The sequence below is a fragment of the Balaenoptera ricei genome, chromosome 9, assembly GCF_028023285.1.
Source record: "Balaenoptera ricei isolate mBalRic1 chromosome 9, mBalRic1.hap2, whole genome shotgun sequence".
NCBI classification, from domain to species: domain Eukaryota; kingdom Metazoa; phylum Chordata; class Mammalia; order Artiodactyla; family Balaenopteridae; genus Balaenoptera; species Balaenoptera ricei.
Window position 1 is genome coordinate 23390608 of NC_082647.1, and position 12586 is coordinate 23403193.

Below are 12586 nucleotides of genomic sequence, written 5' to 3' on the forward strand. Positions count from 1 at the left end.
CTACTGCAGAAAATTATTGTCACCTGGGAATCTTCCTGAATAGTTGGCAAGCAAGTAAAAGCACTAGATCTTGACAGGATCCAAAAAGATATGGATCCTGTTTCCAAGTTGTTCTTACCCTTGTCTTACTCTCTTCGTCAACCTTTCCAGCAGTGTGTGCTGGCTCTACAGTCTATAAAAGCTCTCCATGTACAATCGCCTGTCCTCCTTATGTTCATGACTATAAAATTAATGTTTTATTTCCAGTAGAACCCCCCTGGCATATCTTCTTTAGCACCTGTCAGTCACACTCCCTTCTGTCACCGTTAAACTCCGCTGGAATGAGCTGACTCATCTTATAGCTGAGTCCTCCCTCCCTTTCAGGATACAAAGGTTTTAACCCAGCTTCCTCAAACCAACACTTGGTGCAATGTGACCTGGATGACAGAATCCAGAAAGACAGGCTGCTTCTCTCTGCTGTGTCCCAGGTGAAGCCTGCTCTGCAGTCTTTAGCAGTAAGCAATAGTTGGACTAGAGCTTCAAGGATTCTTGTTTCAGTTGATTCCCTAATTTCTCCTCTCACCCATATGCAGAAAGGTTTGCAAAGCAGGAGTGCATCGTACTTTGTGAAGCTTTTTGCTTCCCCTTGTGAATCTAATATGCTCTCAGCCTTCAAGCACTTGATCTTTTAAAAAATGAAACAAAAATAAAAACTAAGCAAAAATTAAGACCCCAAAACTTTGCCTATTCATCTTTCTTCAGGTGAGAAATGAATAAAGAGAAGAAATTTGAACTTGGAATCCCTTCAGGTTTACTATAAATTTAGCATGTGATTCTAGAAAGAAACCTAAGTACCATAGGAGCTGTGTGTGCATGTGTGTGCTTTAATCATTGATGTTGTCGGGCGGGGTGGGTGGGGGGTAGGGGGTGGTGGTAAGCAGTGGTAGGGGATGGTAACTCATTAATCTTACTTTTTAACCAGTCATGTGTGAACCCTGAGCAGTATTTTAATGTTGCTGATGAATATGAGTGCTTCTGAGATCAGCACTGACAATGAAAAGCACTTTGAGGCTATAAAGAGGTTGAATATTCTTGGGATGTCCTAAGCATAAGCATCTAGTTCTGCCAGAAGCCCAGGTATATCAGATGGAAAAGGAAGCATTTGCCTTCCTTCCTGTTGGGAAACCCTCTCCCAGACTACACTCTCCCTCTCTATACCTCCAGGCCCCAACAGAATTGTGTTGGCAGAGATCTAACCCACCATGTTTGGCTGCCAGCCCTCCACATTCACACATCTATCAATGCACCACCAGAAGTCATCTTCTGACTCTCCTTTCCAGGCAAACACAGGAAATCCTGAGAAAAAAGAACAAAGAGAAACCATTAAAGCCTGAAAAAGGGCTGACCCTAAATTTTGGCAAGAAGATGCTGGTTTTCCCCAATTCCAAGCTCTCTCGTTCTGCTATACTTCTTGGGTTGACTTTCTTCAATGATTAGTATTGTCTTCAGTCCTTTTACACTCACCTTTGTCTTTGGTGGTCATTTCACTCCTGTTAGACCAAAGAGGACAAACAAAAGGGCCAAGAGTATGACAGATGCTAAAAGTATGACTAAAGGCAAAAAAGAAGAAACCAGAAATATGTACTTCTTCATCCAGTCCAACTGGAATTCTCATCATTTCCCAACTACATTTTGATCTTTCTTGTTTCTATACTTTAGTCATCCCATCCTCTGCATCAGGAAAACTCTTACACTCTTCTCCCTCTGTTCAAATGTTGTTATACTTCATTGTCCAGTTAAGTATCATGTTCCTAAGGAAGCCTTATAACTCAGCTGAAAGTGATCTCACATGGAATCTGAACTTTTATAAGCCCCTTGTTGGTATACTAAATGTGGGTTTATGATCTGTTGTGGCATTATCATATATGCCCTTGTACTATCATTATTTATATATGTGTCTTTTCTCCTTAACCACAATATAAGATTCTGAGGGCAAAGACACTCTCATTTGTTCTTAAAGTAGGTCAATAAGCATTTGTTGAAAAAAAAAAGAGAAATGAATGTACATGTACAATTAATTGGACTATATATTTATATATGTGTACTTTCTATACATATTTTATACATTAATAAAAATTTTACAAATGAATGACTGTAAATGAAAGAACAAATAAAACACTCAAAGTGCTTGCAAAAAGAGAGGTATGCATGCACTATAGAGCTTTCCCAGAATTTCTCAATAGCTCTGAAGCAAGTGTTTGGTATCCTGATCTGTGTTGGGCTATCAGAGAGTGAAGGCAAGGAACTGGCAAAGTCCAAACTTCTCTATTTCTTTTGTCCTTCAAGTGTCAGTGGTTGTTGTTATCAAATATTAATCTGCCAGGTCAAGTCCTGTTTACCGCTGAAGCAGAGCACCAAACATTAACTGCTGAAAACCAGTCAGACCACAAAATTATGCCTGAAGCATTTTCTTTTCTAATCCATATGACCTTAGACAGTGAATAATGTTCACTGGTGCTCTGACAAGGCAAAGCATTAACTAATAATGGAATATTAGACATAAGATGATATTTGTGACTGTAAAGCAACACAGTTACCTCGATCATATTTAACAAGAGAAGCCCAGAAAGAGGGCAAACTCATCAAGAATAGGGACCCACCAAGACATGTAAGCAACCTAAGTGTCCATCAACAGATGAATGGATAAAGAAGATGTGGTGTATACATACAATGGAATATTACTCAGCCACAAAAAAGAATGAAATAATGCCATTTGCAGCAACATGGATGGACCTATAGATTATCATACTAAGTGAAGTAAGTCAGAGAAAGACAAATATTACATGATATCACTTATATGCGGAATCTAAAAAAATAGTATAAGTGAACTTATTTACAAAACAGAAAGACTCACAGACACAGAAAACAAACTTATGGTTACCAAAGGGGAAGGGGGAGATTAACAGATACACACTACCATATATAAAACAGGTAAACAACAAGGATTTACTGTATAGCATAGGGAATTGTATTCAATATCTTATGATAATCTATAGTGGAAAAGAATTGAAAAAAGATATATAGATATAGATAGATATATAGATATAGATATATATACACATATACAGTGAATCACTTTATTGTATACCTGAAACTAACACAACATTGTACATCAACTATACTTCAACTAAAAAAAAAAAAAAAAAGAATATTTCTTTCAAGACAACTTTAAATGTCAACTTTCCTTACAGATATTTATTGAAACAATGGAACTTTTTGGAAACTTTAGCCAAAGACAAAGAGAACACACAAAAGATCTTACCATTTTCTGCTAGAGCAGCAGCCACTTCATTGAGAGTGGAATAGATATTGCAGGCAGCCCATCGGCACTGTGCCCCCAGAGCGCCCAGAGTTTCCATAAGCACCTATATTAAAGAGAAAGCAGGAGATGAGCAAGCATGGGCCAAACAACTGGTCAAGGAGATTAAGTTTATACATTTGACAATGAGAAAGTACATTAGGAATAACTAACGCCCATGATTTTCAAACTGTGCTTTAGAGAAACTTCAATACTTTGAGAAAAGGGCAAGGGTTCGGGGTAGGCATGGGGAAGGCTCCAGCTGAGCTGTATGCTTTTACTCATTTAACATATTGGGCCTCCCTGTAAGATTTAATTAAACCAAGGCTTTCAGTGCCAAACATCTTTTTAAAAACCACAAATTTATAGCTCTGCTTCTCCTTAGGATGTAGAAAGCTGCAAGAGAAGCTTCTACCTTAACAAGAAAAAGCTGGATAATCTACAAAACTATAACTTTTCTTGAGTACATCAAAGAGCCGAGGTCATAATGCAACCAAGGAACTCCAAAGAGCAACAAATCCCTTTAAGGAGAGCGGGAACACTGTTTCACCCTTGTCAGAGCACAGAAGGAAGGGGTGGCTGCCATACATCACGGTAAGAAAAAATAAGCTAAAATTTTAATGAATTAGTAAAGGCTGAGTGTGGGAAAGTATGTCAGTTTGGAACTTCTGGTAGCCCCAGGCACAAGGAGAGTTCATACTCACATGCAAGCTCTTTTCCAGGGGCTTCCAACCAGGGCTCACAAGAAAGATTGGGGGCAGGGAGCTGATTGGCTGGGCTCAAAGGTAAGCATGAAACCTCGGCACTTCTCCACAGTCTTCTCTCATAGGAAGCAAAAGCCTTAAACTGTAGCAAGAGGAGCAGGAATTATGCCTGCCACCAGGGACCAGGCAAAGAGCCATTGCTTCTGGGGAAGGGTGGAAGCAAAAACTCTCTGCTCCTGGGGGAGTAGCAGAAAATCATCTTGGGCCCAGGACCCTACATTGATACAAAGTAAAAATCTGCTACCTCTCCAGGAGGGACAGGAAAATATCTCTGCTCAAGACTTACCACCAATACAAGGCAAAATTTGGCTGCTACAGAGAGGAATGGCAGGAACACTGAAAAAGTCCTACCTTCACAGAGGCCTGCCTAACACCGAGGCTGGACCAGAAAATCTAAGAACCCCACTTGCCCTCACCTTGAGCCTAGCTCCAGGAAACAAGGAGTAGCAGTCGCGTGCTGCAGCGGGGACATGCACTTGAAGACAGAGCCCCCCTGTGGCAAGCATGTGCAGAAGCGGCTGAAAGCCCGAGGGTGAAGTGCAAACACTGAGGAGTACAAGGGCCGTCCAGCCTGGAGGAATTTGTAGCCTTTGGTATGGAACAACAGAATTGAAATCCAGCCCAATTCATGACAATAATGGAAAATAATATACTACCATTCAATGTAAAATCGCAAGGCATGCCAAAAAAAGTGAAAAATAACCCCAACCCATTGTCAGGAAAGTATTCAAGAGAACCAGACTCTGAGAAGAGATAGATGTTTGATCAGACAGGAACTTTCAATTAACTATGATTAATATATTTATGCTAAGGGGTGTAGTGAAAAAGATGGACAACATCCATGAACAGGTAGGGAATTTCAGCAGAGAGATGGAAACTATAAAAACAAGTCAAATAGAAATGTCAGAATTTTTTTTTTTTTTAAGGATCAGATTTAAGAATTCTTTCATTAGGCTTATCACCAGACTGGGCATATCTAGGGATAGAATCAGTGAACTTGAAGATAGATCAATAGAAATCACCAAACTGAAATACAGAAAGAAAAAAGAGTGGGGGAAAAAATCAGAAGAGAGCATCTAAGATCTATGGGATACTATCAATGGCCTAATTTACAGAAGGAGAGACCAGGGCAAAAGATATATATGAAGAGTTAATGGGCAATTATTTTTGAAAATTAATGAAAGAGGATCCAGGAACAATGATATACCAATAGCAAAGAGCACACTAGTGTACAGATCCACTAAAAGGAAAAGGAACCAGGGCTCCTTGGAGAAATGGCTGATTCCAGGGATAGGACAGGGAAGGTACAAAATGAGCTTAGATCATCTTGTACGAGAAGAAAGGAAGTGCTCAAAGAAAGAAAGGGATATGTCAAGAGACAAGGCACAGAAGCAAGACTTAAGGGGTTCCTCTTGGCCAAAATTGGAACAATTTTTATCATAATAAATAATGATAGTAATGGATTATAACCCATTAAATAAAATAGGAAACAATGACTCCACACAAATACATAAATGAATGAATAAATGGAAAGTTTGATGAAGAATGGGATATTTACACAGTTTCGTATTACTACCTCACAAAATACTTATTAATTACAAAAGGGGAAAAATAACTTTTACACTAGAAAAGTCTGGCAGACACCACTTCCATCAAGGGATCAAAATGAACATCAGTTATGGGACAAATCGAAAACAAGTGCCATCCAATAGGATTAAATGAAAAAAGCACAGCATCATTTTCTACGTACTAAGGACATACTACAGAATAATTTGTCTATAATCTTCAAAGTGTCAAGGTCATGAAAGTCAAGGAAAGACTGATGAACTATCCAGCACTGCAGGAGACTAAAGAGATGACAATTAAATGAGACACATAACTATGGACTGGATCCTTTGGTTATAAAAAAGTATTATTGGGACAATTAGTGAAGCTCAGATGGGACCTGAGGATTAGATGGCAATAATGAATCAATGTTAATTTCCTAATTTTGAATGGCTGTACTGGTTGGACAGGAGAATGTTCTTGTTTGTAGAAAATATACACTAAGGTATTTGTGGGAGCATCATAAGGTTGGCAACTTACTCTTCAATGGTTCAGAAAAAAAGTTATCTGTACTGTGTTTGCGACTTTTCTATAAATCTATGTGTATTTCAATTTTTTAAAAATTATTAAAATAAACTTAATCCACTGATTTGATCCTGACTTACTTTCACTTCAGTATGTAAGATGGAGATAGGCTTCTTTATAAGAAGGTAGTATAGGGACTTCCCTGGTGGTCCAATGGTTAAGACTCTGCATTCCCAATGCAGGGAGCCCAGGTTCAATCCCCGGTCAGGGAACTAGATCCCACATGCCACCACTAAAAAGATCCCACATGCCACCACTAAACAGATCCCACATGCCGCAACTAAAGATCCCACACACTGCAACGAAGATCCCGCATACCGCAACTAAGACCCAATGCAGCCAAATAAATAAATGAATAAATATTAAAAAAAAAAAAAAGAAGAAGGTAATGTACCACCCTACTGCTTCGATTAAGAGCTCTTTTAACAAGGATAAATCTTTGGTGAAAAGGTTTGTTTTAAAATTTCCTGACAGTGCTTAACTTTGGGTACTGATAATTTTCATTTTTAAAAATTTGTATTTTCTAATATTTATATACAAAATAAAAATTCTAATTAAAAATATGCTCTAATTAAAAAAAAAATACGTGCAAACAACTCCACTAGGCTAACTCTCTCACATAATTTGTCTAAGGCCACAGCAGAACTACTCTTATATCTTAATTTCTTTACTTTTCAATATCCAATCCAATTTTTTTCTATCCTGTTTTAATTTTCACCTTAAAGAATTTCTGAATTTCTATAACTAGGATTCCTCAATGTGCCAAACAAAAGAATGATACTGAGACTTACCTACAAAGCAATATAAATTAACTAGAAAAGTGACTAGGACCAAGAATATAAGAACTATTTAAAGAACTATGAGTCAAGACTGCTGGCTATTAGGGCTCAAGCAGAAGTGAAGGCAGGTAGAAGTGGGAGGAGGACAGAGCTCAGAAGCTGGTTTAACTCGACTTTAAATCATTACTGTTTAGAGAGAGTAGCTAAGGAATCTGGTTGGAAGGAACTATGGAAAAACACCTAAAAAATATAAATATTTAGATCCAAGTCTATTAGAAACATGGACAGGAAACTGTTAACTATGATAGTTATTTCTGGAGCATGGGATTATAGCAGACTTTGTCTTTCTACATTACAGATTGTGGTAATGCTTGAATATTGTAAAATGAACATGAATTACTTCTGTAATCAGAAAAATAAAATAGAGATTAAAAAAACAAAGCAAAATTCCTTTGTAATTATTTTTTTAAAGGAAACAGAAAAATGTGGGGAGGGAACAATAAAATAATATTAAAATTGGTAAACTAATTTTGATTACTCCATTCAGGAAAAAAAAAGAAGGTAAACTTGAAGAGTGGTAATGTTTATGAGCCAGGGGGTAAAAAAGAAACTAGATGTAATTTAGCAACATGAGACAGTACAGAAGCACTAACTATTTTAAGCCACCACACTGAAGTCTCATGTCTCTGACTGGGGAAGCCCAAAAAAGGTTCCAAGAGTGTTTCTGCCTTGATTCATTAGTCTATAGCTCCAAAAAGTGATAGCTTTTCAATTTATTATACTAATTTTGGGGTGCCAAGGTATCCTTTTCCTCAGAGAACACATAACCCAGAAAAGTCTCACAGGGAAGACGCTAACAGTAGCTGTGTCTTGAGGAATCTCTGCTGTTCTGAATAAGGAATGTGGCCACATAGCGTTGTGCTTACGAGACAATCTTTTGGAAGAGATCTAGTCATACAAATGACCTGGATCTTATAAATCCCATAAAAGAGTCCAGACAATTTCTTAATACACTGATTTCCTGTAGTGGTCTCATTATGGTTGGCAACTTAGTATGTATTACATCTTTGATGATGGCGACTCTAAGTCCGTGGTTCTCAGCAGAGGAACTTTGGAAAACCGTGGGGGCATTTTTGGTTGTCACGGTAATTGGTAGGGGAGTGTTACTGGTATTTAGTGGGTAGGGCCAGGGATCTTGACATTTCGAAAGTGTAGGACAGTCTCCTAGAACAAAAAAACCATGCCATATCTGGTACAATTTTCAAGTGTTCCAATGAAAAGTTCACATGAGTGAGAAATCTATTTATAATTATCTGAGTTTAGAACTTTAGTCCACTTTACATATCAACAAAGGTATTGTTGTAGTTTTAATACAAAACAATAATAGTTTTTCCAAGAATGCAACAAGTGTATAAACCAAGAGAAAACTCATATTTTTTTTTTTAAATGTAACCTTATTTGGAAATAGGGTCTTTTTTTTTTTTTAATTTATTTTTATATTTATTTTTTGGCTGTGTTGGGTCTTCGTTTCTGTGCGAGGGCTTTCTCTAGTTGCGGCAAGTGGGGGCCACTCTTCATCGCGGTGCGCGGGCCTCTCACTATCGTGGCCTCTCTTTTTGCGGAGCACAGGCTCCAGACGCGCAGGCTCAGTAGTTGTGGCTCACGGGCCTAGTTGCTCCGCGGCATGTGGGATCTTCCGAGACCAGGGCTCGAACCCGTGTCCCCTGCGTTGGCAGGCAGATTCTCAACCACTGCGCCACCAGGGAAGCCCGAAAACTCATATTTTTGATACTGTTGTTATTCAGAAATTTATAAAAAGTTGTTTATAATTTCAGAAAATTATATAATTTGGCAATATTTCTCTGATGCTCTGGAACCAGTAACACATTTCTATGTATATACATTTGTAGCACTCACATTCAAATAATGCTATAAGTAAGTACAAATATCTGACTATTCAACTCTACTTGTACCCAAGCACTTACATATTGAAATACACATTATTTTATTATAAATTACTTTCCTTTTATTCTTCCTTCATATTTCAGTAAGATTTTACATTTATTTTTTAAAAATTATATGTACCTAGCTATGCTATATCTGAATTTCATTTCAAGAAAATACTGGGCCGTTGCAAAACATATTTTTTAATCAAAAGGGGTCAGTGAATCTGACAAGGGTGAAAATTACGAATCTAAACCCATTACGGTAACCCCAGTTCCTCTGCCAGGACTGGTGGGGCATGAGCATGTGATCCAGTTCTGCTCAGTGACATGACAGAGTACCCTGGAGGACTTCTGGGAAAGGTTTCCTTGCTCTTGGGAGAGAGGAAGAAATGGTCCTTCTTCCTCTTCATGTCAGTCTGGGATGGCTTAAAGAGCTGTAACCATCTTGCTATCAGCCTGAGGATAAAGTAAGCACAGAGAGGAGGCAGCTCCAAGAGAATCACAGATAGATGAAACTGAGCCCTGAGAGCCTTCATCTGAAGTCCACCTTACCTCTGGACTTCTAGCTATACAATGTCATGAATTCCCTTATGTACAATCCAGGTTGAATCAGGTTTTCTCTTATTTGCAGCTGAAAGCAGCCTAATACAGAGGTGCCGTGTAGAAATGACACTGGAAGGGAAGATAAGGGGAAGCAATGGAGAAGACTGGAGAAAGAATAAGCTTGGGAATCAGATATATTGAAGTTTAAATCTCAATTCTGTGGTTTACTAGCTGTATAACCTTGGACAAATTACTTAAACTCCCTGAGCTTCAGCTTCCTCATTTATAAAATGGAAACAGGAATATGTGCTTTTACATGGCCAGTATGAGGGTTAATGAGCACTTGTTAAGTGCGGAACTAGTGCTTGGCATGGTGCCAGCCCTCAATAGCTGGTGGCTGTTATTAACTATTGTTATGTGGAGAAAGGAAAAGGACTCACAGCAGTCTGAGCAGTGATGTGTGTGCAACCCACAATTTTGGCTCCAGCCAAAGGTTTCTCTCCTTGAGCTCTCTTCCTCAAAGCCATCAGCGCCGGCATTTCTGAAAAGGCCCAATACACACGCAGCAATTTTAGAGAGGAGGGATGAGAGGTAAAGAATAACAGAAAAACGTACTGTCTTAAGATAAGATCCTTCCCCAATCAGGTTCTCTGTTAGATTAAGCTTCTCAAGGGATCAAAACATTAAACTTGATTTTTCTGTTATAAGAGACTTCCAGAGGTAAATGGTCCAATGTTTAATTCCCTATATCCCAGTCCCCCTTATCTAGTCTCTCCCCCTCTTCCTTGTACAGGGGTTCCTTCTAGACCCTCTAGAGTTTACTCCCTCCCCACAGTGTTTCCTGAGCCCATATTTCTTTTGTTATAAGTATTCTTCAAAATCACACTGAAATTTCACAAACTACTAGACCCCAGGATGTAAAAAGGAATTAACATGGACAAAAAGACACAGGCAGCTTGAGAGGAAAAGGTGTTTACTTTCTTTACCTTGTTCAGCAATTTCAATTTCTCTTCGTCCAAACTCTGCCTGTTTGATGTTCTTGACACAGAAGTCACTGCTTCCCTTAGAGTTCTTTTGCTGCTTGTCCCTGGGAGATGTCTCATCATCAGAGCTATCTGTATATGAAGCAGCTGGAATGACAGAATAAAATACCTTTAGAGGGAAAAAATGGCTTCCTTTAAAACTCCAAACCATGGAGTGAACTGAGGCTTTTCTAGTAATCCAGCACCTTGTAAATTTACACATTTGGTAAGCACCTAAGTGGCACCAAGGAGCTGTGTCAATCATCACCCATGGAAAGTGCTATCCACAGGCCAGAAAGAGGAAGCTGAGAGACGTTGCCAAAGACATTCCTCCTGGGTAGCATTAACTTGGAATCTAAGGCTAACTTTATCTTCAGAACATGCAGAAGTCCTTGAAAATGAAAAAAGAGAGAGGTTATTCCACGGTAGCAATAGGTTCAAGTTCTTAATGCATGATCATGGTGATTAACCTGTGGGTTTCTGGGATCCTAGCTACCCTTCTCTGCTTGCTGCTTAAACACCTGATGTAATTTGTGTTTCAGTACAGTAACTGAACAGATAAGACCTAGAAAACAAGGAACCCATGGGAAAGTAATTAAGAACCACACAAAAAGTGTTTGTCTGACAAAACAGAGCTTTCTTTTTTAAGACTGGCTCTGATGAGGCTGAACTATGCCTGCAGACCCAATTAGACATTGACAATGAAGTATTCAGTGTGCTCTCCCTTCTTGCTGGCCTCAGTGGGTCCTGCATTAGGCATTTTAGATTCCCAAAGAAGCAGATGAATCCTCTTTCCGTATAATTAAATGCTCTGATGACTAATCCATTTAGCAACATACACTAGAGGGTGGAAGGTCTAAGACTTTTGATTGTGGCTAATAGGCAGCTACTGCTGCTGCCATTCCCATGTTTGACTGAGGTCTTTTTAGTCTTCATATAATTCTGTAGTTGCTAATCATTTGCTGGATGATTTGAAGTAATCTCTTTCTTTGATTTATGTTTAAGTTCCTGAGGATAGTTTCTTCCTAAGCAGTCCTCAAGGTTTTGGGGGGAGGAAGGTTGGGGACATAAAGTACTGTCTATAAAGCATTATATATTTCTCAATGAGATAAGAAGTACTTCCATCACTTTTAAGGGGAGAAAGCTGCAAAAGCTCAGAGCTCCTAGGGTCTCCTGATCTACTTATATCCAGAGAATTAAGGCATTTCTGGGATTTCTTAGCAAAGGGTCTATCTCTGGGAGGGCTGTAAAAGGCAAGTCTGACCTTGCCCAGTTAATCAAGCATGGTGCTACAAAATGTTTGGGCAGCAGGGGCCCGAGTGTCTCTCTTGGAGCTGGAAAACTGCCCTAGAGCAAAGTCCCAACAGGAGGCAACAAGAAAGAACATGAACACCAGGGGAGGTGGGGGAATTAATAAATCCCCAAAGGGACTTTTGTTCTTGAAAGGAGATAATCTGTACAAAAAGTCTATGGTTCTCCCTCCTAGGGTGAGTGAGAGCTCAAAGTACCTTTGGCAACAGAGCCCAGAAACAGTTTCTTGGGCAGTCACCTGTTTCACCAATCAATACTCAGAAATGGCTTATGAGTCAGAGGCTTAGGGGAACCATGCTTCTATCACCTGAGAGAAGAAAGATAACAGCCATCCTAATCCTGATCCAAATTTATAGAAAAGTTGCTTTTGAAGAAAGTCTTCACATGCAGAGTATCCTGAAATTTCAAATCCTTTTCCAGAGCCATGATGATTTTTATGCTCCCTAATGGCCATTTAAATACAGTGGTTAAGTGTTCTGGAGTCAGAGAGATTTTGGTTGGAGTCTCAGTCTCTGCTTCTGGGTATAAAGTAGAGGTGATACCAGAACCTTTTTCATAGGGTTGTTAATTCATTCATGTATTCAGTCATTCACACATTCAGTTGTTCATTCAATGAACTTTTATTGTGCATCTACTATGTACCAGGCACAGTCTAAGTGCTGGGGATACAGGACAGATATCAACTGTCTTTGCCTTCATGGGATTTTCAGTCTAGTAGGTGAGTCAGACATGAAATAACTAATTACAGAATTAA

General features: G+C 39.0%; 1 protein-coding gene across 5 annotated transcripts in view; it reads right to left on the reverse strand.

The window, feature by feature from the left end:
• Positions 1-12586, reverse strand: part of AHCYL2 (adenosylhomocysteinase like 2) — a 175743-nt gene that overhangs the window by 33350 nt on the left and 129807 nt on the right. For all 5 annotated transcript variants that reach the window (XM_059933430.1, XM_059933429.1, XM_059933432.1 and 2 more), the window contains exons 3-6: positions 10486-10629; positions 9940-10040; positions 3302-3404; positions 1241-1335 (exon numbers count right to left, since the gene is read on the reverse strand). In XM_059933430.1, coding sequence (XP_059789413.1) covers positions 1241-1335; positions 3302-3404; positions 9940-10040; positions 10486-10629 — 443 coding nt within the window. The remainder of the gene's footprint in view (positions 1-1240; positions 1336-3301; positions 3405-9939; positions 10041-10485; positions 10630-12586) is intronic.